General features: G+C 38.8%; 1 protein-coding gene across 4 annotated transcripts in view; it reads left to right on the plus strand.

Moving 5' to 3' along the window:
* The first annotated feature begins 6,560 nt into the window (after positions 1-6,560).
* The window catches only part of Lpcat2 (lysophosphatidylcholine acyltransferase 2), a 50,781-nt gene continuing 29,919 nt past the window's right edge, over positions 6,561-27,422 (plus strand). The window contains exons 1-8 of one of the 4 annotated variants that reach the window (XM_035442585.1): positions 6,561-6,961; positions 7,369-7,508; positions 11,921-12,138; positions 13,446-13,558; positions 15,335-15,395; positions 16,367-16,425; positions 17,998-18,032; positions 22,285-22,339. In XM_035442585.1, coding sequence (XP_035298476.1) covers positions 6,947-6,961; positions 7,369-7,508; positions 11,921-12,138; positions 13,446-13,558; positions 15,335-15,395; positions 16,367-16,425; positions 17,998-18,032; positions 22,285-22,339 — 696 coding nt within the window. In that variant the 5' untranslated portion in view covers positions 6,561-6,946. Of the gene's footprint in view, positions 6,962-7,368; positions 7,509-8,018; positions 8,239-11,920; positions 12,139-13,445; positions 13,559-15,334; positions 15,396-16,366; positions 16,426-17,997; positions 18,033-22,284; positions 22,340-27,422 lie in introns of those variants that run through there. The other 3 variants (XM_035442586.1, XM_035442588.1, XM_035442589.1) reach the window with 3 other exon arrangements.

Raw genomic sequence — 27,422 nt, forward strand, 5'->3', positions numbered from 1 at the left:
GGAAGGAAATGGTGTGGATATGACAGGAAAGGGTCATGAGGGGCAGTAGGAGGATGTGACAGCTGAGGACACTGGGGGATGGGATGACCCAGAGACATGAAAGCAAGAAGATGGAGAAGGCATGTCAGCAAGGAAGATCCCATGCATGGGACTATTCTTTGCCTGAGAAGGGATGAATGGGGCAGGAACTTTGTCTTCATTTTGTGGAAGCACAGAGGATTGAGAACTACCACATGAGAGTGCGTTTCAGCATTTGTAAAATGCTCCTTTGTAAAAAGGGGAGTCCGTCTGTAAGCGAGGAGGCTGAGAGCCCTGGTCTATCCTTGGAACCACAGGTAAAGTTCTAGTGATTTCACTGAGCAGAAACAGCCAGGCTGTAATCGGGAGCAAAGAAAAGCAGTATCTGGGAGACCTGTGAAAGTAGTTGGGAGCTTTTTGTTTGAATCAGCCTTCCCACAGCACCTTTCCTAGATTCAAAGATAGCACGAGTGGTAGCCACTGTTAGAAATGGCCACAAAGGAAGTTGTCTTTATCTTGCAAAGGGCAGCTTTTGCCATTAGTTCACTTTTCGACTTCCTCTGTGGTGAGGTTAGTGATTGGAGAACAAGATAGAGGATGAAAACTGCATTGCTCTTGTTCTGCCGTGGGGGGTGGGATTGGGGGCACGCTGTTTCCCTGCCCATCTCATAATTTTTGTTATTTTGGATTGAAGTGATGGTTCTTTTTGCAGTGTTTTTGTATGCAGGTGTAAGACTGGTGATCTCTCTAGAGGGGCGTGTAAGCACTGAGCTAAGTGCAGGGGCCAGGGAGGTGGGAGGTCTGGGGGAGGAAGAGAAAGGATGTAGATTAAGTCCATAAAGTTCCTCTATATGGCTTGAGTCATCTGCAACACTCGAAAGCACATCAAACATCCTTCAAGATTAACTTCAGACGAATAAGTTATATTTAAATGAAAATGCACCTGTCTATTTGGGTTCCGAGTTTGGAGGCAGGCTCAAAGTGGCGTGTTTAAATATTTGTATTGTGCTTTGAGTAGATTATTAGTTTTAATAGAGAGCTCTTTCTAAGAACTCCAGTAGAACCACATATAATGCAAAGAGCACTGGTCACTTATTCTGTAAATTTGGCCTAGTCACTTAACCTCCCTATCTATTACATTTTCTCATCTATTAAATTGAAATAATAATTCCTCAAAGAAAAGTTAAATTAAGTGGGATAATAATGTGGCATAATGTAGTCTGGTTTGCTGATCTTAAAATTAGTAATTCTGCTGTGTGTCTATAATTGTATACTATACTTAAATTTGCTACTTGGAGTATGGTCTGGGGTCTCTCTCTCTCCTCTCTCTCTCTCTCTCTCTCTCTCTCTCTCTCTCTCTCTCTCTCTCTCTCTCTGCCTTCCTTCCTTTCTTCCTTCATTCCTTCCTTTCTTCCTTCCTTTCTCCCTAATACCAGTGTTACTATAGATGCTTCAGTGACTTGAATAGCATGAAAAAAGGAAAACAAATGGATAGGCATGGATAAAATGTGATGTTTATACTATCTAGCATAAGATACAGATATACTCTCACTTAGATATAACAATATACTTGATTCAGACTAAATTTAATACTGAATTATGATTGGTGACTTCTTAAAGATGGTTGTCCCGTGAGCGTTTCATTATAGAGCTTATAATGAGCTTTAAGTTTGTCCTCCTTCTTATGTATTTTTAAAAATATTTATTTTTATTTTATGTGCATTGTTATTTTGCCTACATGTATGTCTGTATGAAGGCATTGGCTCTCCTGGAACTGGAGTTGCCATGTGGGTGCTGGCAATTGAATCCTGGTCCTCTGGAAGAGCAGTCAAATGCTGTTAACTGCTGAACCATCTCCATAGCCCATATTTATTTATTTTTAAAAAATTATTTAAGGGTATTTTGCAACTTTGTGGCATGGAAAAAGATTCAGCCTAATTATTATTGCTGCAACAGAACTTAGAATTGAAATGATTTATTATAATTATGGGATTATTTGTTCATATCAAAAATACCTGTTTGCTGCCTATAATATAGTAAGTACAGATGTCTTCACATACAGAAGTGTACAAAAAGATTCTGTGCACATGCTCTGGAAAGATCCTCGGATGCCCTAAGATCTCATCTCTGATTGGCCTTTAGGATCTGTATAAGCAAGAATCTGAGGCTAGGTTTTGAACTGCCACTTGCATTGACATATACCTCAGTATGTACAACAAAAACCCTTCACAGGTACTGGGGAATGTGTTAGTTACTACACTAAAGGAAATCCCTGTACTCATTAACTATTTATAAATTGATCAGAGGCTTCAGTAGTCGCACATGACAAAGAATGTAATACAGAATTAAATCATAAAAGTCCCTAGATAAATGGATCAATGGGAGAAAACCTGGTTCAGAAACAAACATATGTCTATGGCAATCGATTTTTCTACAAGAGTGTTAGAGTAATTCAATGGAGAAACATTTGTCTTTTCAATAAATGGTCTGGGATAAATGGATTAACATGTACAAGAGAATTAAATTCACCTAATATCATATAAAACAGCCTGAGCTGATAACAGAACTAAATATGAGAAATATGAGAGTTAAAATAATGAAAGTCTTAAGAGAGAACATAGTTGTAAATCTTACTGACCTTGGATTAGTCATTCATTTCCTAGATAGACAATAAAAGCATAAGAAAACGCGCGCGCGCACACACACACACACACACACACACACACACGGGGGGGGGAGGGGTGGACAGGAGAAATAGATATTGTCAAATTAAATGCTGTGTGCTTCAAAATATACTCATTACCAGGAAATTGAGGAGGGATCCAAGGAGATGCCTCAGTGACTTGTCACACAAGCATGAGAACCTGACTTTGGGTCTCTGGAACCCTTACACAAACAAAGCTGGGCAGGTGTGATGACTGCCTGTAATCCCAGCACTAATAAGGCAGAGACAGGATCCCTGGGGCAAGCTGCCTAGTTAGATGAGTCTAAATTGGTGAGCTATTGGTTCAATAAGGGACTCTACCCCGGTAAGTAAAGTGGAGAGTGATCAAGGCAAACATAGAATTAACTGTAGGTTTCCCTATGGACCCTACCTCCACCCTACATGTGCACACAGCAAACAGAAACAAGCTCAAACACCACAAACACTGTGCATACATGTAAAATGAAAGAAAGAAATCAGACTGACCACCTTAAAGTTTTAAGAAAATATTTTTACATAATATATCTGATAAGGGTATAGTATCCAAAGTATGTAAATAACTACTAGGACTCATTAGTAAAAGGCAAGTCAGTCTATAAATCAATAGCTAATGAGGAGGCTGGAGAGATGGCTCTATGTAAAGCCATCTTTATTTAAATTATGTAAAGGTGCTTGCCATTACAACTGGTAACTCAGGTTCAATCCATGACCCACTGGATAGGAACAGAGGACCAACTCCCACAAAATGTCCTCTGTCCTCCATATATCATAAAGCTCCCATACACATGCTTATATACACTTATACATAAAAATAGATAAATAATGAATGATTGTAATACAAAAAGAAAAAATTACTTGGAGATGAAAAGAAAATGAAGAAAGTTTTAGAAGGAAAAATGGTGAGAGTTTGCTGTAAGAATTGCATGTAAGAAAAGGTAAATGGAGCCATGCATGGTGGTGCACACTCTAGAAGCAGAGTCAGGCAGATCTCTGTGAGTTCAAGGCCAGCCTGGTCTATATAATGAGTTATAGATAGCCAGGGCTATGGAGAGAGACCTTGTGTCAAAAATCAAAACAACAAATATAAACTAAAAAAATAAATAAAACAACCAACAACTGCAAAATGGGGATTGGAGATGTGTAGCTCACTGGTGCTACAGTAGCCCTACTGCTTGAGGCCCTGGATTCAATCCTCATTTAAAAAAAAAAAAAAAAAGCTGTGGAAATGGTTCTCAAAAAGACGTTATTGCTACTAAGTCTGACTATGGAAGTTATGTTTCCCAGGACTTATGGGGTAGAAAGAGAACCAAGGAGCTAGAGAGGTGGCTCAGAGGTTAGGAGTATTGGCTACTCTTCCTAGAGGATCTGGATTCAATTCCCAGCATCCCTGTGGCAGTTCATAACTGTCTATAACTCCAGTAATGGGAGATCTGGCACCCTCTTACAGACATACATGTAGGTAAAACACCAATACACATAAAATAAAAATAAATTGCAACAGGGTGGCTCATGCCTTTAATCCCTGCACTGGGGAGGCAGAGACAGGTAGATCTCTGTGAGTTTGAGGCCAGCCTGGTCTACAAAGTGAGTTCCAGGATGGCCAGGGCTGTTACACAGAGAAATGGTGTCTCAAAAAAAAAATGAAGGAAGAAAGAGCTGACTCTGAATTCCACACATGTGTAGTGGCACACATAGACATGTACACACATACATGTGTCCCGTCCCCCGTCCCCGTCCCCATCCGCCCCCCCCCCCGCGCGCGCGCGCGCGCGCGCGCTCGCGCGCACACACACACACACACACACACACACACACACACACACACACACACACGTATGTGTAATCTTTATAAAAGAAAGATAAAGGATTTTTTCAGTTGTAGGAATATGATAAATCATATTACCAGATCAAAGAACAGATACACAGGAAAGAATGAAAAATATTGGAAATTATACTTGGAAATTAGTAAATAAAGCTCATCTTTCTTCATTTTAACTTAGTAAAAGAATTATAAAATATGACTAATACAAAAATCTGATGGCATTTCTCAAGTTTACATGTATGTAGATGTGAAGCATCACCAACAGTTCTGAGAAGATGGAATTGCATTTATTTTTCTTTTCATTTTTTTAAAGATTTTATTTATTTATTTATTATGTATATAACGTTCTGCTTCCATGTGTATCTGCACACCAGAAGAGGGCACCAGTTCTCATAATGGATGATTGTGAGCCACCATGTGGTTGCTGGGAATTGAACTCAGGACCTATGGAAAAGCAGTCAGTGCTCTTAACCTCTGAGCCATCTCTCCAGCCCGCATTTATTTTTCTTGCACTGTGTGAGAAGTGCTATAGCTTTAATTCTGATATGTCATATATAAAATGTACGTGCTGTAGTCCTCAGAGTGACTGCTGGCAAAAATTATAAGACAATATAGATAAGGAGTCATTCCACCAATTTATGTGGAACACTGAGCTGGACAAACAAACAAAAAATCTGCTTTGAGGATGCTAACACTAATTTCTTAGTAATTGATAGAAAAAACAGACCAGAGATGATTATTAAAGTATAAAAGTTGAAGAGCAATGGTGAAGACCTTTACTAAACTGACTGCAGGATAGCAAATACTTTCCAAAAGTCATTGGAAGAAAAGAAGACTTGAAAGTATCAAAGGATTAACATACTATAGAATATATTTGCTGACTGTAACAAATTGTATTAGAGATTAAAAAAAAAACTGCTGGGCATGGTAGTGCACATATTTAATTTAATTCCAACATGTAGGAGGCAGAGGCAGACCTGTGAGCTCAAAGCTAGCTGGTCTACATAGCAAATTCAAAGGCAGTCAGGCTACATACTGAGATCCTGTCTCAATGAATGAATGAATGAATGACCCATACATTTGAAAAAAAATTCCATTCATTTAAAAAGCAGATCGGTTTTGTATTTACATCAAATAATTACAAAATAAAATGAGATAATTGTATATGTAAAAACAGTAAGATGTTGAATACTTATAAGCATATTTAACTAAGTCTGCTCATTACATTAGAAACAACAAAATAGTGCTTCAAGAAATTGAGACATGTTAATGGACGTAGCATATTTGTGACTTGGAAAACCCAGTATTATTATTAGTGTGATAAGCCCTTCCAGATTATCTCTAGGTTTATTGCAATCTCAATAAAAATGAGTGTGTGTGTGTGTGTGTGTGTGTGTGTGTGTGTGTGTCTGTGTCTGTGTCTGTGTCTGTGTCTGTGACTATGCCTGTCTGTGTGTATACTGAGAAATCACTTCTAAATTTATATGGAAATTTGAGGATCTAGAAATATCTCCAAAAAAAGTCAAAGAAGAAAAATATTAGAGGTCATACATTACCACTTGGAGTTCTACTTGAAAACTACAGCAACTAAGACAGATAACTAGAATAGTGTGGGCATTTCTGTAAGTTCTTTGGTGATATTTAGGTTCCCCTAGAGAACAATACAGAGAGAAGACCGAAGGCACTGTGGATCATTTAATTAATTTACAGAAAAAAAAGGTTGTTATACATTAATGACTATTCACTTAAAAGGAAGGATGGTGTAAGGATGAGGAGCTAAGGCTTTATAAATTTGGTTCCATTTCTGTTGATGTTAATATGATTTTATTGTGATTTTATTTATCCATGGCTTCTTTTCATGTAAAGCAACTTAAGCTCTCAAGACCTAATGAATCACTATGTGCCTGACACACAGTAAACATTTGTGCATGATTTACTATTTTTATTCACGTACTCTTTATTCTTATTTATTTTTATTCTCTCCTCCAGTTCCCTATTGCTTAGTTACACATACCTGGCAGGCATGGGAAGCTGCGCAATCCATCATTCACTAATGCTTTTATTTCCACTCTTCTTTCTGTGCAGCTCCTGGGAAACTCTTGCCTTGCTAGCATCTGTTTGCTTTGTGTTTAGCTATGCTGGGACCAAACTGTGGGAACTTATGCATGCTAGGCAAGCACTCTCTCACCAAGATGTCAAGTTCCAGCTCTCTTCTCTTCCTAGCTTAGGCAACCTTGAGCTTGCTCCTCCTGCCTCAGTCTCTCAAGTAGCTAAGGCCAAAGGCTTGACAGCACTTTATTCTTTTACAGGGCTCTTCAAGCCACCACTCGCCCAGGAAGCTGTTCTGCCCCTAAGTCAGAATCCTGTTTTCTTTGTTCTACCAACATCCTCTATTTCTGCTCATGAATACAGACCAGGTTATCCCATGGTTCTCCTTACCGCTTCTTTGGCCTTTTGTATTATTGACCTGGAATTCACTATGTAGACCAGGCTGGCCTCTAACTCATATACATGCCATAGAAATTTCCTGCCTCTGCCTGGAGGAGAATGCTGGGGTTAGAATACTACAATGTCCAGCAAGTGTAGCCTATTGAAATCGAATGTCGTGTGTGTGTGTGTGTGTGTGTGTGTGTGTGTGTGTGTGTGTGTGTGTGTGTGTGTGTGTGTGTGTTTATATATATCCTGGTCTGATACAAGACAGCATTTAATTCATCCTTGAGTACATGCATGAAGCCAAACTTTCCTATTATGCTTTTGTGTTTGGTAGTGATATATTTAAATAGCATCCACTCATCATTTTTTTTTTGTCAACTTTGATTTGTAGATCATTCTTCTTGGAATTATTCTGCTTCCGGTCCGAGCTTTATTGGTTGCATTAATTTTGTTACTGGCTTGGCCATTTGCTGCAATTTCAACAGCATGCTGCCCTGAAAAGCTGACCCATCCTATAAGTGGTTGGAGGAGGTAAGAGATAATTATATCCAAATATTATACAAGTCAAACATTTTAAAGGTTTGGTTATAGTTTCTTCAGTGACCAATAGTTTTAGCTTACTGATAATCATTTTTTATAGTTTATATTTGTTTTTTCATGGAAATGGTCTTGATTTTTGCAGAAATTATCACACAGGCACATTTTGATAATATTCAGTTCTAGATATAATTTTTTAATGTTAAAACATTTGTTTACTGGGTTATTGTGAAAGATACTCATCTTTGGTTCTGAAAGAGTCCCTGTACTGTATTTTTAAAAATATTTATTTATTTTATTTGTATGAGTGACCTGCCTTCATGCACACCAGAAGAGGGAATCAGATCCCATTACAGATGGTTGTGAGCCACCATGTGGTTGCTGGGAATTGAACTCAGGACCTCTGGAAGAGGAGCCAGTGCTCTTAACCTCTGAGCCATTGCTCCAGCGGCCCCTCCTTCCCTGGGGTGTTTTTACATGGCATGTCTCCAGTTACCTCTCGTGTTAAGTGCTTTGTTGGCAGCCAATGGGCTTTTGAGAAGGGACTGTATCTTGAGGGCTGTGCCCTGATCAAAGGACTAGTCTCTTGATGGATCACAATATGATGGCATTGTTAGGAGGTGGTGAAAATCTGGAATGGCAGTTGGAGTAATTAGGTCACTACGAGTGTGTCCTGGGGAAGGAGTGGGGCTAGCTCCTTTCTGTGTTTCCTGTCCACTCTTAGGTGAGTAGCACCTGCCATATTCTCTCACTGTGAAGCCATGAGCTAAAAAGCAAACCTTCTTCCCTTCCTAGCTGCTTGTATTGGGCCTCATGACACAGTGATGCCGTCTGACTAATATATTCTCTTATTATTTCTGGAACATTATAGCTATAAAATGCTTGGCTTTGTTTTGTCTTTCTAAATTTTCACATTTGCTTTTGTTCCTTTGAGGTAACAATAATATGCTTTCTGCAGTAATACACTTAAGTGGATAAATTATGTTATTTTTAATAATTATGTCAATGGTTAATATTAACTTTAGTTATCACTCAGCATAGCATTTTTCAAATGTCAGTACTAAGGCAAATAGAACTGCTTTTCTAGCATTTCTAGAATTTTCTAATTAGGATGGTTCTAGAGAACAGACTGGGCAAGAACAAGTAAAATATACTGGTGAAAGTCATTACTGTTTGGCAGGATCCAGTTATTGCCATCTGTACATATTACACATGGACCTTCTTAATGGGTACTCCATGGGTTCCAGTAGGTTGCAAATCCATACATTTACTTTAGGACTCTGATGAGCTCCCTGAAATTGTGTATGGTGTTTGTTTGTTTGCTTTTTTCCACATGTAAGGGTGTATTCTTTTTATGCAGATCTCAAATGTGGTTATGTCCTCCAAAATTATTGTGAACCACTGCTCTACAACTTCTAGTAGAAGTGTGCAGTTTGCTATTCGGTTCTTGTCCCAGTGAACCAATATGAATATCAAAAACAAGGCTGGTTTCAAGTGGAAATAAATACAGTGTTAGCAATGCCCCAGAGAAAACTCAAGCCTTGCAAATCATACTTCTTTGTTTTATAACTCAAGAATGCACAGAATAAAATAACACTTCATGGGCAGCTTTTCATGACTCACACTTCTTTCAGATTCTTTCTTTGGTTTTACAGTTGCTGACATACAAAAATCTAGGACGAGAGAAGGGATAGTTTAAGAATCTAGAAAAAACTAGAAAAGTGTTCTTTTTAATATTTTATTGTTTTTACTTTAGAAAACTTTTGCTCTGTCAGTTAAGTCAGTATCTCTGTTTCCTCCTATACAAGTAATTTTGAAGTAATTATGTAGCACATGACTTTCAGCTATTAAAAAATTTTAAAAGTGTGTGTGTGTGTGTGTGTGTGTGTGTGTGTGTGTGTGTGTGTGAACACTTGTGTGTGTGTGTATGCCTCAGTACATATGTGGGGGTCAGAGGACATTTGGGGAGTTAATTCTCATGTTTCCCCTTGTTTTGAAGCATACTGTGTCATGTTTATGCTACGAGACAGCCTAGTCCATGCTAACTAGCTCACTGTCTCCTCCTCCCATTCCCCCATAGACAGCCGAGATGACTGATACACCCGCTGTATCTGCCTTTTAAGAGGGTTCTTTCTGGTGCTCAAACTCAGGTCATCAGGTTTACACCACGGCTCTAGGCATTAAAAAAACAAAACAAAAAGAAAACCCATCTCAACAGAAGACATTAAGGGGTCTGACTTATTGAAATATGTTTATGAGAAGCCACACTGCTTTAGTTAAATAAAGTGTGGAAACACAGAGCTATATATATACTTCCTGTTCCTGTGAGTTTAGAGCTTACCTCTAGACTAAAAGTGGAGGTCGGCATTTACTGTGCCCTCTGGAATGTACCCTGCTTTACCAGGTCTCACTTCTTGTAAGGTCAGCATCGCAGAGGCTGCCTCATTGGCTAATTACTAGAAGCCATTCACTGGCTCAGAAAATCAGAAGTTCAGTTTTATAAAGTTCTTTCCAATACCTAATAGGTGCTAGATAGTCAGCAGTGTGTTCTGCATCTGCAGTTCAACCAAGTGTGGGTCAAAAATGCTCAGATAAAAGATTATATCTCTACTGAACATGTTCACACTGTTGCTTATTAATAGTTCCTAGATAGTATACATCAGTCCTATTTAGACAACATTCATATTATATTAGGTATTATAAACACTGTAGAGGTGTTTGAAAGTCTACAGGACAGTGTGTTTAGCTTATGAGCAATGGTCACATGGCATTATATGAAAGACTTGAGCGTTCAGGCTGTGGAGTTTGCCCTCCACAATTACGGAAGGATGATTGTATATATTTTATTTTACATTCCATGAAAAGCTGTATTGTTTTGTTAAGTAGAGATGTGAACAAATGTCTATTCATTCAGATAGGACACTGAGGACAGGCCAAAGACATGATTCCAGCTAAGTCTATCATAGTGAACCATTGAGTTTAACTGGGGATCTTACAGGAGGATAGAGAAGGGGTTACCTGCAGAAGATACAGTTACCTACTGAGCACAAGCATCTAAAGGGAGGCTAGGGCACCACAGAAAAGGTGCAACCCCCACTTCTAACCCAGCGATTGCTTTTTGCTCCTCTATCTGCAGGGAACCTGAAGCTTTAGTGAACCTGAAGCTTTCAGGCACTGCTTTCTTCTGCTGTCTCATGAACACTCTTACCTATCCACATGGAGTACAGTGGGCCCGGTCTTGTTGGGATAATTACAACTGTTCTCTTTTCTTTTTTGAGACAGTGTTTCTCTGTATAGCCCTGGCTGTCTTTGAGCTCAGTTTGTAGACCAGGCTGGCTTCGAACTCACAAAGAGCTGCCTGACTCTGCCTCCTGACTCTGCTGGGATTAAAGGTGTGTGCTACCACAACTATTCTCATTTCAAGACAGTAAGAGCCATATATCTGAGGTGTCCATTCTGTGCTTAGGAATCTGAAGATTGAAGTTTCTGTCCCAACCAGTCTCAAAGCCATTTAGTTCCAAATAATATTTACATACAGAAGCTTATATTAATTATAAACTGTTTGGCTGGTGGCTCAGGCTTCTCATTGGCTAGCTCTCTCTTAATTATTAACCCATATCAATTAATCTGTGTGTATCTCCACGTGGTCTTGTCTTACAGGTGATGCTCTGGCTTCTTGCTTCCTCTACAGGTACATGGTGTCTCATTCTCTGCCTTCCTTTTCCCTGAATTCTCTTAGTCTGGTAGCCCCACCTATACTTCCTGCCTGGCTACTGGCCAATCAGCATTTTATTAAACCAATACAAGTGACAAATCTTTACAGTGTACAAGAGCATTATCCCATATCAGGAGTCTAAATATGTATGAGAATTTTTTTTATTCCCTATTTATTTGTTTATTTATTTATGCTTATTTTATTTTATTGTTTTTGTTTGTTTTTAGATAGGGTTTCTTTGTGTAGCTTTGGAGCCTATTCTGGAACTCAGATTCCCTATTTATTTAAGCGTATTACTTAAGAGACTGGACCTTACTTGTCTTAAATGTCCAGCACAGTTCTTTGCACAGTGTTATAAAAGTCCTTTTTGCATTGTGTGTATATATGTATATGCCTATGGACATATGCCACCACACACTCCTTTTATACTTTGTGGGTTCTGTAATCGAACTTAGGTCATCATACTTGGACGAAAATGCATTTACCTGGTAAACCATCTAGGAGGCAATTCCTCGGGTGAGGTGGTCTCTTTCCAGGTGTGTCAAGTTAACAACGGAAGATAATTCTCACAGCTATTACTCCCCAGAGCTCATGTGTGCAGGTGGAGATCTTGGATTTTGTTTTGGTTATCTGACTGTATTTTAGAGTAAAGCAAAGACAAATAATGTGTTTTCTATCATTGTTTTCAAAGGAAGATTACTCAGCCGGCTTTGAAGTTTCTGGGTCGTGCCATGTTCTTCTCCATGGGTTTTACAGTTACTGTGAAAGGAAAGATTGCAAGCCCCTCGGAAGCACCCATTTTTGTTGTTGCCCCCCATTCAACATTCTTCGATGGAATTGCTTGTGTTGTAGCTGGGTTGCCTTCTCTGGTGTCACGAAATGAGAATGCACAGACCCCTCTGGTTGGCAGTAAGTACCTGTAGGGAAACAGCTAGAATACTATCATGTGTATACTCTAAGTTGTAAGAATCATATGTAGTCATTTTCTATATACTTATTTACTTTCATTTCTGGGAATTAAGCCCCATGGTCTTGTACATGCAAGGCAAAGTGGTCTAACACTGAGCAAAATCCCCAGCCAGTTAAAAATAAAACTTTAAAATATTTTAAATATATTTCCTTTTACTTAAATGAGCTACTCTATATTAAGGGTTTGTAAAAAAAAAAAAAAGACATTTCCTCTTATCTTTAGTTTTTTTAGACTTTCAGGAAATTTGTCCTTATCACTATGCCATCATATCTTTGTGTCCCTGTGTGTCATAAAGAAAATCAGTTTCAGACATGAAACATGCTTTTTTTTTAAAGAATCTGAAAAACATAGGTCACATGCTATTTCACGAACTTCTCTTCATGGTATGAGGCTGATAAATGAGCTAAGTCTTTTCTTCCAGCTCTGTTTTCTAAATTATTGTGCCCCTATACCTCCCTGAGGGACATTTGTATAACTCTTTGAAAATTATGATGTGGAACAATAAATGCTTCCTGCCATAAAAAATAATGAAGCAAGAAAATGTTTTCCCTGCCAGACGCTGCTATCTCTCCCTAAGGAATCAGTCTCCAAGTAACTGCTCCCGGTTGTCCCAAGGTTACCACAAACACCAAGTGATGGGAGAGTGGGTGTGAATGTTGCCGGATGTTGTCTCGGTGTTCCTTGGAAAGAATAGTAGTCCTTGTAGCTGTGTCATTGAATAAAGACACTTCTTTTTCTTTAATGTACAGCTACTGTGCTTTATGCAATGTGGCTTTTTCCTAAACATTTCTGTTGCAAAGCACGTGAAGTTTATTATACATGTAATAGGAGGCAATCTCTTTAGAAGGATTTTAGTAAAATCAGTCACAGTCACCCTCTACTCATGTATGCTATCAGTTCATACTATGAGTGTATAAAGTCTTCCTAAAGTCAAACATGACCTTTTGAAGTTTAGTCCCACAGTTTAACATCCACTAAGGAAAAATAACTGTTAGGAAAATATTGCTTTTCCTCCTCCTTCTATGCCCCCATTCTTTCCACTAACTTCTGTAAAATCAATGAAATAATACTTGTCTCTGCAGTTAAAATTAGAATCTAACTAGTCAACTTTGAATCTGAGTTTAAAAGGATTATTCCTTTAGATTTGCTAACATTTTCATTCTCTGTAAAAATTGTTTCAGTTTATCCAATGTTAATGCCATGGTGGCTTAAATAAATGATTGGGTTGTGACTGTTTGTTTTCAAGGACTGCTACGGGCTGTGCAGCCAGTTTTGGTGTCCCGGGTTGACCCAGATTCCCGAAAAAACACAATAAATGAAATAAGAAAGCGAGCAACATCAGGAGGGGAATGGCCCCAGGTAAGATGCAGTAACTCCTCATGTATATATATTGAGAGCTTTTGTATGTCTGTACACTTATTCATTTGGGTGCACAGAGAGTACAATATCATACCATGTGTCCACAGCATAATAGATGCAGAATAAATAAATAAGTTAGCATGAAGAAGACCCTACCCCCAGAACATACCATTCTCTTTTATTTGCCAGATACTTTCCTTACATTATAACAAATGATTCTCTGACTTTAATTCCTACTAGATAAAATGAATGTTTTATATAATCTACCTCACTTAACTAAAAGTATTCTAAGTGTACCAAATCTTTTCTGAATTATATTTAAATAGATCTTTCCATTCAAGGGCATATCAAAGTAGCCTGTAAAGCTGTCAGGCCTCACCAACTCCCCACCACTTCCCTGGGATGCCCATGTAAGTCAGTATGTGTTGCATTAAGCAGGGATGATCCCAACAAACACCCCTGTGTCTTTGCCCAGATGAAAGCATGTGATCTCTAGTGGACAATGCTACAATGGCTATGGTAACACCCTCTGTTCAAGCATACCCACCCCAGAGGTTTTAGAAACCAAGGCAAATGAGGAATGGCTTAAAAATGATTGAGGTGGCATTTGGAAAAGTTAGACTTTCTCTTTGGTTCCAAGAAATAGGTCTAAGATTAGTAGGCAAGCGATAACAAGTAGATAGATTTCAGCTCATTTTTTTTTCTCATTTTGCAGAACTTTTTATCTGTCCAGGGGGGAAATTGTCTGATTTGGAATCCTTCCCAGGCCCTGATTCACAGCCACTTGGTGAGGGGAGGAGACTGTAGAAATTATTTAAACGTTCAGCCACTAGGCTATTTTGAATGTTCCTTCCTCCCAGAGATTTCTGACTCACTTTGTTAGCATTCCTTGTTAGTAAGCTATTTGTGGATTCATGCCAAGTAAAACTGTTGGCCATTGTGTCTGCTTGTCACAGGAAACCCATTTTATAAATTAGGGGATGGAATTATGCCCACTCATTAATTTTTTCTTTGTAGTTTGAGCCAGTGTTTTCCCTCTCTAATTACTGTAGATCATATATTACTAACTGCTTTGAGTACAGGGATTTGATTTGGTTTTATGTACTTAGCAGTTTACTCATGACTAAGTTTTAAAAGCTTCAGAAAACCAATCTGTGTCTTAATTAATGGAGAAGCTTGCAATTCTTGTATATGTCTTTCACAGAGAAAACATCAAGTAGCACATTGACCTCTAAAATACTTCCTCAAGATAAACAAAGCATGCTACAAAGGCTATGCTACTTGATAACTAAGGCAACTGAGCAGAAGGCACGTCACAGGCATTTCCTCCTTTGTTCTCAAGGCATCCCTGACATATATTTTGGGAGTAAATATCAGTTAATGAGAAAACTATAACAGAAAGATTTCTCTTGGTTAAGGGTATAACCTTGCTTTATATCTTCTTTTAAATTTATTCAGATAATTAATAAAAACTTTGAGAAACAAATGGAAAAGAAGCAGAAGTAAGCAGCATATTCTATAAATTAAGAATACTGTTTAAAGCTTTGATCTTTTTCTAATTATTAGACTAGTCAAACTGCACTTCATTTTTTTTAACTACACTTTTTTTAGAGGAAGATGGAATGATCTGATTCCAATTTTTTATTAGAATCAAGAGTTAGCCTTTTATTTAATTTTTATTTTTGAAGCATTAGCAGTGTTGGTGAAGTCATAGGAGAATAAAGAGGTAATCTATTAATTAGACTGAAATATTAAATTTATTCCTTTTCTCCCAAGATACTAGTTTTCCCAGAAGGTACTTGTACTAATCGCTCCTGTTTGATTACTTTTAAACCAGGTGAGATAAATTAAATTATGTATTGTAACAATATAGTAATGGAGATTTCTCAAATGATTGGATTGTGATGTACAATATAACTCATTCACTCCTGGCATTTCTTTTCTGAAAAAACCTTTCCGATGCTGTAATTCCATAGAACTTACTCCTGTTTACTCCTTTGCTCTCTTTTTTTAACATAGCCTTTTCCTTTCAGTGGTGTGTGTGTCTCTGTGTCTGTGTGTCTGAGTCTGTCTGTCTGTCTGTGTTATTTTTGTCTATGTGTATCTCTCTGTGTATGTGTCTTTCTGTGTATATGTGTATCTATGTTCGGGAATGCTCAAAAGTCACTGACATTTTTCTTCTTCCTCCAAGGGACCTCATAGATGTCTGGGGTCTTCTGTCATGCAGTGGGCAGCCTACCTTAGTATTATTCCTATTTTTACATGCCTTCCAAAGTTCACTCTCGTTTTTCGTCTTAAGAAGGCAGCTATGAATGTGACTTTCATTTTAACTTGTAACACTTTAGGCTGTTTATGTTGGCTGCTAGTGTGCTTTGCACTAAAGGTGTGACTCCCTTCAAGCCAGTATAATAACTTCACTCCCAGCAGTTTAGTTCTTATCTTCTCTTTGATTTTATTCTCTCCTTGATTTTGTCATCGCTTTTTTATGTCATTGGATAGTATGTATTTAGGAAATGAAAACAATCCCCAAAATAAAAGTAAATGGTAAAATTATATGTATACTAAAGAATTGTTGTGAAACAAATGTTTTTGATTTTCTTTATCAAAGAAAACATTGGATAAATGTATGCTTAAGGGATATAGGCACAGCATTTAAGGTTTTACTTGTAGTAACTCATTTGGGTAAATATTTCAAAATGGTTCATGTTTTGTCTATTCATAAACCATCAGTGTATTTGTACTCTTTTTACTATTATAAACTTCTTGTTCATATACAAATCATTTTATACAATTTCAATGTGGTTCTAGGAGCCTTCATCCCAGGAGTTCCAGTGCAGCCCATCCTCCTCCGATACCCAAACAAGCTGGTAAGGGAAGAAATTCTGCATTCCAAATAGCTTATTCTATAGGACATTTTAAATATTGATGAATAGCTAAATGATAGAAGCAATTGGGCAGATTGATGCCACCTGTTACTGTTTTTTTTTTTTTAATTTTGCAAGATAAACGTCCATCTGTGATAGCAGTCCTCCTAAATGTTGTTCTGTATAACTTAGTTCCAAGACAGAATTGCTTGGTTTCTACTCTGCCATCTCTGTGATGGACAGATTAAGTCTGAGACTTAGGCTCTGATTATACTTGTCAGCAGACAGTTATGATTTCCATGGAGCTGACAAGGCAACTTTTCCAGGTCCAGAGGTGACTAGTGGGAGAAAGGACAGAAGTAGAGGATGCACCTGGGGGAGGAAGTAAGTACAGGCTCAGTACATACTGGCTGTGTGAGCCTTGGGGAGTAGCATGATTAATTAAGAAACTGTCACAGACAACTTCACCTCTTCTCTAAATTTCAAGGCTTCCCCAGGAAACTGTCGTCTGCATCAGCTGGTCACACTGTTACCCTCTAGACATCAGTTGCACTGCCTTTCCCCAGACCCTGGGGTCACACTGTTATCCTCTGGACATCAGTTGTACTGCCCGTCCCCAGACACTGGAGGTTCATCCTTGAAAGGACCTTACCATAGGGTTATAAAAAGGCAGAAGTAGGGTGCTGGAGAGATGACTCAGGTTAAAAAGCACTGCCCGTTCTTCCAGAGGTCCTGAGTTCAATTCCCAGCAACCACATGGTGGCTCCCAACCATCTGTAATGTAGTCTGGTGTTTTTTTCTGGCATGCAGGGACATGACACATGCAGGCAGAACACTGCATACATAATAAATAAATAAATCTTTTTAAAAAAGGCAGAATTAACTGTCATACTATTTAAGATGAAAGCTCTTGACCAGTTCAGCTTTCTGTTCAATGGCTGGCTTTTCAATTTGAACATCTCCAGTAAAAAAGGAATTCGAATCTTTCAAATTTCTAATCTTACCTCTGCCTATGTATTTGAATTTTCATATATTAAAATTCTTTCCGTATGTACTGCTTTGGGTTTTTTCTTCCAAATAATCAATTTGACAACTGATATATATTGCACACACATGCACACAAATTAGTTTTTCAGATATGCTTGTTTGGGGAGAAAAGTAAGTGAACATGTACAATAATTATTTTTATTTCAGAAGAAGTTGTTCCATGAAAATACATAGAGGTGGGAAATATGTCCTGTGTAGGTATATTATCTATATAATTCAGGAATTTGTGCACTGCTTCATGATCTTAGATAATTACAAGTCTAATATGTTGCTTTTTGTTCTGGAAAAAGTGTATATGACTCCTAATATTAAACAAAGCCTATTTTATTTTGTTGGTTAATTATGTTTGTTTTGTGTTCTTCATTTTTTGAGACTGGGTCTCATATAGTCCCTATTGGCCTTGAACTCATGGTATAGCTAAAAAATTGACCTTGAACTCCTGATTTCTTGTCTGTATCTCTCATCTGCTAAGTTTACAGGTGTCTGTAACAGTCTAGACTAACAGTTTTACTACTTCTACTGTTCTAGGATACTGTGACCTGGACATGGCAAGGATATACATTGTAAGTCACTTACATAGTTTATGCAAACTATCCTAACAAAGAAAAGAAATGTAATTTATTCCTTCTTTTACTTTTTAAAAGTAAGCATTTCTAATCAGTCTTAAGTCTTTTAGTCGCATCTCTAGGAGCAGTATCACTTTCTTGCCCACTAAGTATCCAGGGAGATTGATGCCCATTAATACCATTTGAGGAAAACTGGTCATCTGTCAGCTTCACAATTTTGTTGACCAGTTTATAAGGAACATTCCAGGGCCCTGGCTTGCATCATGCCTAGCTTTCACTGTCATTCCCACTATAGGTTTAGAATCCCATAGTATCTCTGTTAAAATTTTATGAGGTTGATTTAAGCAGTTTAGATTACATCAGTTCCATCAGTTTTATGAGGTTGATTTAAGCAGTATCAGTTCCATCAGTTTGGGACCTGAAACTGTTGTGGTGTGTCTGTATTGAGGAAATGGCTATCCAGGACTTCTGTTCTATTCCCAGGTCTTGAAAGCACAGGGCTCAGCAATTTCTAGAGTGAGGTGAGGCATGTTTTCACTGCTGACCAAGCTGAAGTAAATGAAACAGGCTTTTTTATTCTTCTCTCTCAAAGACTTAGAATCCAGCTTTCTTGGAAGACGTTTTGTTTAGTTCCCACTAGACAATTTGAGCCTACTTAAATTTCAGTGAGAACCATATGCAAATCTGGATTTGAAAGTTATCCCCAGGGCCTTACCCAGTTTTGACAGTGATAACAACAGAGCTCAAATAATATTGCCAATGGAAGTATTTTGGAAGAAATCATCATTGCTTTCTAGCACACTCCAGTGTGTGTGTGTGTGTGTGTGTGTGTGTGTGTGTGTGTGTGTGTGTGTGTGAGAGAGAGAGAGAGAGAGAGAGAGAGAGAGAGAGAGAGAGATTGTGTGTGTTTCTCCTTTAGTGTATGTGCAGAAATTTCTCTGAGATAATAAGTGTGAGCCAGGAAAGGTAACTTAAGGGTCAGTTGAATAAACATTAGTACATATAGAACATATAGTTCCTTTGGAGCTTCCATCCTTGGTAGGTGAAGTTAAGCAGATAGCATTACAAAAAATACATGATGAGAGAAGTAGGTAATGTGTTATCTTCAACTTTTCAAGGAATCAATTCACTCCTCAGACTAGATGCATGTTTCATGCCGATACTAATTTTGAACGCCTAGTTTTTAACTTTTGCACAGCAAAAATACTAGAGAAACAAGTAGTATACAATCATCTCAGGAACACAGTGTTTGGAACTTCAGTCGATACCAATTTATATCTTTTAATGTGTGTCATCCATTGGGCACTTCTAGGCTAGGTGATCTGTGGTGAGCATGGCTTTGTGTTCACTGATTTCTATGACTATCAGTGTGCAGCAGTCTGGGTGGTTGTGCAGGTCAAATAGAAGAAAGCTTTCTGGAGGTGGGGTTAGGGGAGGAACAAAGAGTGGCTTAGAAATAGAGCCTTCTAGTCTGGGGAGTGTGTGATAAGGGGCAAAGTAAAATTGAATGCATTTGGGACCCTTTTCTTCCTACTGGATTCTATGTCTAGCTGTGATATGAGGGCTTGTGCCCAGTCTTAAAGTATCTTGCTAGGCCATGTTCAATGGATATCCCTGGGATATCCTTTTTATTTTTATTTTTTTGTAGGAGTTTCGGGAGGGAGGGGAGATTGGAAGGAGGGAAAATTGCAGTTGGGATGTAATAAATGAGAAGAGAAAAGATTTTATTTATTACGTATACAGTATTCTGTTCCCGTGTATGCCTGTAGACCAGAGGAGGGCATCAGATTTCATTACAGATGGTTGTGAGCCACCATATGGTTGCTGGGAATTGAACTCAGGACCTCTGGAAGAGCAGCCAGTGCTCTTAACCTCTGAGGCATCTCTCCAGCCCCTGAGAAAAATAAAAGTTAAAGAAAAAGAAAAAAAGTTGGAAAGTGAATTCAGGAAAGAGAGGAAAAAACATTGTCAAAGACGCCTCGTGACTTAGAAACAGACACAGATCTTTGAAAAGCTCACATTTGTTATGTGCAGATGCACATGGCCCCTCCTGTTTCTACCTGTCTTCTGAGCTATTGAAGCTGAGCTGCTTCTTCTGAGCTGCTGGTAGCCCTATCTACTACTTTCAAATCTATACTCTCAGTTTCTATTCACCAAAACAGAGCTATTTCACCAAAGCAGATACCCCAGGGAGAAGGGACAGAGCTATGGAAGGTGGCTTTCTTAGAAGAATTTTGTCTCACTGTAGTGTGAACAAGGCAACTTGTTATGTTATGTTATGTTATGTTCAACCTTCATATTTTTAAGAACAAAATTTGTAGCTGTTCAAATACTAACTGCGAGGTCCTATGTAAATGGTTGAAAATTGTTCTCTTGGGCTGGAGAGGTGGCTCAGTGGTTAAGAGTACTGGCTGTTGTTGCAGATGATCCAGGGTTAATTCCCAGCACATGGCCTCTCACAATCATTGCCTGCACCTCCAATTCTTGGGCATTGGATGACTTTTCTGGTGCCTGTGGGTACTGCACACACACCGTGCACAGACATACATGCAGTCAGAACACTCAGATACAACATAATAGAAAACATTCAATAGAAGATTGTCCACTTGATCATGGTTAAGGTGGGTTGGTGTGGCTTGGAGCTTATGAGTAGTAAAAAGTCTTCCTTTCCCCATTCAAATGGTAGGCTTGGCAACAGTCATATTTCTGTATCATAATTAACTCTACAGATCCTAAATCAAACTCCCAAATTAATTTTTTGTATGAAATTCATTAAATTTGTTCTTTGGCCATTTCATACATGATGCATTCTGAGTATGTTACTGCCCACCCCCCTCCTTCCTCCCTCCCACTCCATCAACCTGCCCTCCTCCCTACAAGCTCCCTTTCCCATATTCATGTCGTTTTGTTTGTTTTGTGGCTCACTGAGTTTAACCAGAGCTGTCTGGGAGACTTCCGGTTTATAACTATCCCCTGGTGGACTTGCCCGTGGGTATACAGGTGAAAGTACTGAACACACTGAATCCATCTGTAGTCACTATTCCTTGGTGGAATTCCTAACTTAAGTCCCCTTCAGATCATTTTTACAGATAAATCATTCTTTCGTTTCTTTATAGCAAAAAAGAAAAAGAAAAAAAAAAGACTGGTTGTCTTCTTAAACATATGGTCTAATCCACTCTGCCTGATTTCTGGGTCAACTATCTAAAGAGGCTAAACTGAAAATCCTACAGAAATCTGGCTTAGAGTCTAAGTGCATCCCTGAAAGCTGTAAGGAAGGACATTTGTCTCAAAAACTGTCATACATAATGGCTTGATCAGCTACTTGGAGAAGCCCTTTGTCTAGATTCGCAATGAAATCTGCAGGTTTTCAGGACAGTTCCCCATTGCTCCAACCATATTACTGAGACAACTTTGATAAAAATTTTAAGAAACATCCCACTGACTTTTTAAAAGTTGTATTTTAGAAATACATTGCACTAAGGCATTTTCCTGTATACACATTTATGTACCTTTAAATTTTATTTTAGACTTATTTGTTTTTATTTTATGTGTATGGGTGTTTTGCACACATGCACGTCTGTGCACACATGCAAGCCTATTGCCCAGGGAGGTCAGAGGAAGTATCGGATCCTTGGAACTGGAGTTACAGACAGGCGTGAGCTGCCGTATGGATGCTGGGAACCGAACCTGGGTTCTCTGGAAGAGCAGCCAGTTTCTCAGCTTTGTCTCCCGTCCACATTTCCGTATATTGAAGTAGACTTTGGGCACTTTCTCTGCAGAGTGTGAGTGTGTCCTATGAAGGAAACTGTAAACTCGATATTTGTGAGTGTGCAATGAAGGAACTGTAAACTTGAGGTTTGCTCTGTTTGAGCTATTCCTTACACTCTCTAAAGCAGCCCACTGATTGCATTTGGTGATTTAGTTTTCCAATAACAAGAGTAGCTCTCTAACCCAAAGTACAGCATATTTAAATGCAAAATATGCCAGGCGGAGGTGGCACACACCTTTAATTCCAGCACTTGGGAGGCAGAGGCAGAGGTAGGCGGATCTCTGTGAGTTTGAGACCAGTCTGGTCTATAAGAGCTAGTTCCAGGACCGCCTCCAAAGCCACATAGAAACCATGTCTCAATAAATAAATAAATAAATAAATAAATAAATAAATAAATATGCAGTGTGATGGGGGGCAGCGGTGCTTGTGTGTAAATAGCTTGCATTGCTGTGTGAGAATAATTTCTCTTCTTGTTTTCAGCCTCCAGCTGTGTGTGCTTACTTTCTGTCAGCTCTTCACAAAGGTGGAAGTTGAGGTAAGCCATTCAAATGCAGCCTCTCCTCTGAATCTAGCTTAGAGGTGGCAGCCCAACAGCTTTAAAATTACTCCTGGTCTTCTAGATTGTGTCTTTATGTCTCTGCTGTCTGGATTTAGCTCTTGGAATCAAGCCAGCAAAAACATGTAACTTCTGAGGACTTCCAACATGCTAATCACTTTGGCAGATGAATTAGCCTTCCCTCTTCTCAATCCTCTACATTTTAATGCGGACTCATTAAATATCTCACACCTGACAAAAGGAGCAGTGTCAGCTGGTGGAGCCGGCTTCCTGGCAGAGTAGTTGTATAAAAACTGAGGTAATACTTGAGATGTGACAAGTGACACCAGCTTTAGAGGCCTCCATTTTCGGTGTGCTCTTGCACCTGGGAACACTGTAAAAGGTTTGTGTGGCTCATGCCATCATCCACAGACAATCTTTGAGTTGCAGGGGAAGATGGAAAGTGAGTAAATAATTAGAACATTTTCAAAATTTGGGCCTAAGTTTTAAGACCCTAAGAATCGGTTCCAGATAACAAGTGAAACCCTCGAGTCATGACTGAAGTCTGAAGGTTAAAATATTGGGACCTAAAACTTCTAGTATGGTTGTCCCAATTGTAAACTTCAGGATTCTGAGTGGAGGCCGGTGCTCTGAAGGGAAGGACCATACCATTTGACTTGCTGGACAACTTAGTTTTTTTAACCATATATAGGTAACTAGCAATATCAAGTGATATACAGTAATAAATCAGATTTTGAAATGAGTTTAAACTTTTGTGAGTTCTTTAAAGATTTGCATGTTGTCTGTCTACTTGGAAATTATCTTTTAGATTATGTAAACCTACCCACTTTTAAAATCAGCATAGCATCTATTGGCATGGTCATAAAATATGGGAGAACACTTACATGTGGGCTAATCCTAGTTGTTTTGGTGGGGGCTTGGGGGGGACAGAGTCTAATCTGTATCCCACGAAATTCAGGAAGCATTAAGGTAAATACAGTGAACTGGAGTCTTTCTCCAAGCCTTTGATCTGTTAGACCCCAAAACTCTTCCACAGAGGATGGGCAAGTTCACAGTTGTCCCTAAGTGCCCTGAACATGGTTCTCCTTTTTTTTTTTTTTTTTTTTTTGGTTTTTTTGAGACAGGGTTTCTCTGTGTAGCTTTGGAGCCTATCCTGGCACTCCCTCTGGAGACCAGGCTGGCCTCGAACTCACAGAGATCCACCTGCCTCTGCCTCCCAAGTGCTGGGATTAAAGGCGTGTGCCACCAACACCCAGCCTGGTTCTCCCTTCTTAATAACTGCTCAAATGGTCTAGATGTGTCTTCTGTTTCTACAAAAGACCAACAAACCTATATTTAAAACAACCTTGTTGTTGCCTCTGCAGAATTGGAAGCATACACACACACACCCCACACATACCACACACCACACACACACATACACACACCACATATACACAAACACACACCACATACACACCACACACACACATACATCCCCACACACACCACATACCACACACCACATACACAGATCACACACCACATATACACAAACACACACCACATACACACCACACACACCCCCCCCACACACACACCACATACCACACACCACATACACAGATCACACACCACACACACACCACATGCCATCAGTATCTTCTCTAAATCGACCCTTCTCTAGTCAAAGTAAGATGTAGCTCCACATGTGGAAGTGCACACAGCTGTACTTTCCTGTCTAGCATACGTGTCAGTGGTGAAACTACATTACAACAGGGTACGTAAGTTCCTCATCTTGTCCTCTGACTGCTATTACCACATTTCCTTTCTGTGTCATGACTTTATTTCTTTAAAAAAAATGTGCTCTCCATCTGGCAAAGCAAAGAATGTAGTCTTTGTTCTTTGTTCTTTAACTTCACAAATGAAGCCTGTTGAAAACAGTTGAATCAGTAGGGAACTGAACTGATATATTTGGATTGTGGTGCTGAACTGGAATTTATGGACTTTTAAGTTTAGTATTCTTGTTTTTTTCTTTTTGTATTTGTTTTGGATTTATAGTTCTTCCACACATTGAAGCTCCTGACTGCTTTATTTATTTAGTTTTATGTTATGGTACTGAGAACTTCATCCAGGGTTTCACACGTGCTAGGCCAGGATTCTACTATGAAATTACTTATATTCCCCAGCATCTTTTATTCTATTTTAAGAAAAGAATCTTGCTAAGATGCCCAGATTGGCTTCAAACCTGAAATTCTCCTGCCTCGGGATCTGAGTAGCTAAAATTAAAGATGTATACTACCATGCCTGGGTCTAATAGCTTAATGACATTTAAAAATTTTTTTCTCCACTGTTTGAATATAACTCAGAAGTGCATCCCAGCAGCCTTTCCCAGCACTAAGTATGGCCACACCCTAGCACAGACTCTAATAAGCCAGGCCTGCCTCAGAGGCTTAGACCTTTCCACTTCTGTGGCAGAGCTGAGCCACCCCACACAGAGCTCAGTTGGTGGTCTCAGGTCATTTTATCCCTGGAATTGCAGGTGTCTGGGCAGTTCAGAAGCAACTCTTTTTTTTAATTGATGGAAAATTTTGTTATTTTTGTAAACATGCTTCTAAAACATTTTCAACACTGAGGAAACCTAATCTAAGACTTGCTATCTAAGACTACTGTATTAGTTTTATACTTTTAAAAGCGAACTTTGGGTGGATTATGACACTGATTATTGTATATTATATAACATTTTAAAAAAGTCTTCAAAAAACAATTACTTAAGGGACGCTCAACTACAATAATGTGTTATATAACTGCTGTGTATATCTACAGAAATGCATTTTGTGTAAACATTATAGACTGCACTTGTACAAATCTAGATGGCTCTCTCATACACAGGCTCTCTGGACTATGTGGTAGAGCCTGTTTTCTCAGCTGCAAACCTGTTCAACATCTTACTATGTTAAATGCTGTAGGCAGTTATGACACAATGATAATACTTATACATCTAAAAACACGTATAAACAGCTCCATTATAACCTTACAGTATCATCATTATATATGTGGTCTATTGCTGAACACAGTTATGCTTCATGTGCCTGTATGTTTATATAATTTATTTAAATATCTAGATGTCTTAAATTATTTGTAATTTTTAATCTAAAGTAGGCCTTTTAGAAAATCCTTTTATAAAGATTTTATAACTTCACATAAATACACACCATCTACATGTATACTTGTTCTAACAAGTTCTAACAGGCAACTTTGTTATAGAACTTGACGTAATTCTGCAACTTGCATTAGTAGATGTGTTATAAAAAGCATCAGATTGTTCCAAGTTTTTACTACCTGCCTATATGTGTGAAAATTACTTCAGCTTCTCTAACTCTATGTTCTCACTGGTGACCGTGGACAATAATGCCTTTTTATGGGGTTGTGAAATTTAATAAGACTACTTATGTGGTACAGGTTCATTAAGCATTAACTTTTACTTCCCACCTCATCTGGCATTTCTCTTCCATTGGGAAGGAAACACCAAGTGGTGTGATAAAACTCTTCCCTTTACTTTGCACTTTCTCTCTGACGATTTAGAAGAGGAATCATAGGAACTACAATCTTGCATTGTTAGGGCTGACTTAACGAAGCTTTCGTTTTCCAAGACGAAAAGAAAGACAACCATCATGTCATCATTTAGCAGTCTTTCCCTTCTCACTCATTAGTTAGTGGGAAGGACATGTGCCTGATGCGATTATGGAACAACGAGCAAACTAGTTTCATTGGTGTTCAGCGTTGATGGGAAGCTGGTCCTTGTCACTGGATAAATGTGGCTAATACATCCAGTTTCCCCTGGATCTCTTGTGTACAGTTTACAGCTTGAGAAGAGGTGGGCACCAAAACAACAACAACAAAAAACAAAAAACAAACAAAAACAAAGCCCCAAACTGGGAAATGGGACAGCAGACCTTTTTAACGGGGACAGGCTGTGAGAAGAAATCAAGCATGGTGTAAAACTGGAGGCTATTCAAGCAGGGAGGGGAGGGGAGCTATAGGGCCGAGGCAGGTGCAGCGGAAGGGCAATAAAGTTCCCAGTGGATCATCGACAAAGTTCCTATGGGAAACCTTTTTTTAGAAGCAGAAGAATTGTTTGGCAATTTAAAACTTTAGTTCCTTATATTGTATTGTTAGACATTTAGTGAACATTTTCAACCTCCTGTTTTCTTCTTTGAATTTAATACTATGCAGGTGTAGTCAATTTTACTGGTTTAGGTCGGAGGGACCTTTTAGTAATTCTGATTTGCAGCTTGTTGCTCTAAATATATTAAGTGATGTGGAGACCTCTGGTGGCTTGCTTGGTTTCTCCACTTGAAGAATTAGGTGCTTAGCAGAGACTTCTGATTAGAAAAGACCTTAGAGATTATGGAGTCAAAATTGTCCATTTGACAGAAGGACTTGAAGCCCCAAAAAGGCTAAATGCCTTTCCCTGGATCACACAGCAGGGCTATTCTCCAAAGTGTTGTTGCTTCTTTGTATTGTTAGTAAAATAAACATGAAAAGCAAAATGACACATTGCATTTTATTCTGCAAGTCCTTTACATTTATCTCAAAAATACCTCTTGCATCCCAGTCTGCTCTGCATCCTTATTCCTCCTCTTCCAAGTCCCAGGGTCTCCCCTGGGACCATTGTCTTCCAGGCTCTTCTTTCTCTGCTCCCAACCTTTTCCTTTCTGGTACCCAACCACCCAAGTTGTTGCTCAAAAACTCAGACCTTGGAGTTGGAGAGATGTATTGATGGAAACTTCTGCCTACAGAGATGGCTCAGCAGTTCAAGGCACTGGCTCTTTTCCAGAGGACCTAGGGTCAATTCCCAGCACCCCTATGGTGGCTTACGTACTCTTGAAACTTCAGTTTGAGAGAATTGGATGTCCTTTGCTGGCTTCAATGGCCAACATACACATGTGGCACACAGACATAAATGTAGATAAAACATCAATCCACAAAATAACACAAACAAAAGAACCTTAGGCCTTGTCTTATGTCACTGCTTTGCTCAAACTTTATCTGAGTCACCAGTTTCCCAAGATTCTTGGCA

This window comes from Cricetulus griseus, chromosome 3 (assembly GCF_003668045.3).
Source record: "Cricetulus griseus strain 17A/GY chromosome 3, alternate assembly CriGri-PICRH-1.0, whole genome shotgun sequence".
NCBI classification, from domain to species: domain Eukaryota; kingdom Metazoa; phylum Chordata; class Mammalia; order Rodentia; family Cricetidae; genus Cricetulus; species Cricetulus griseus.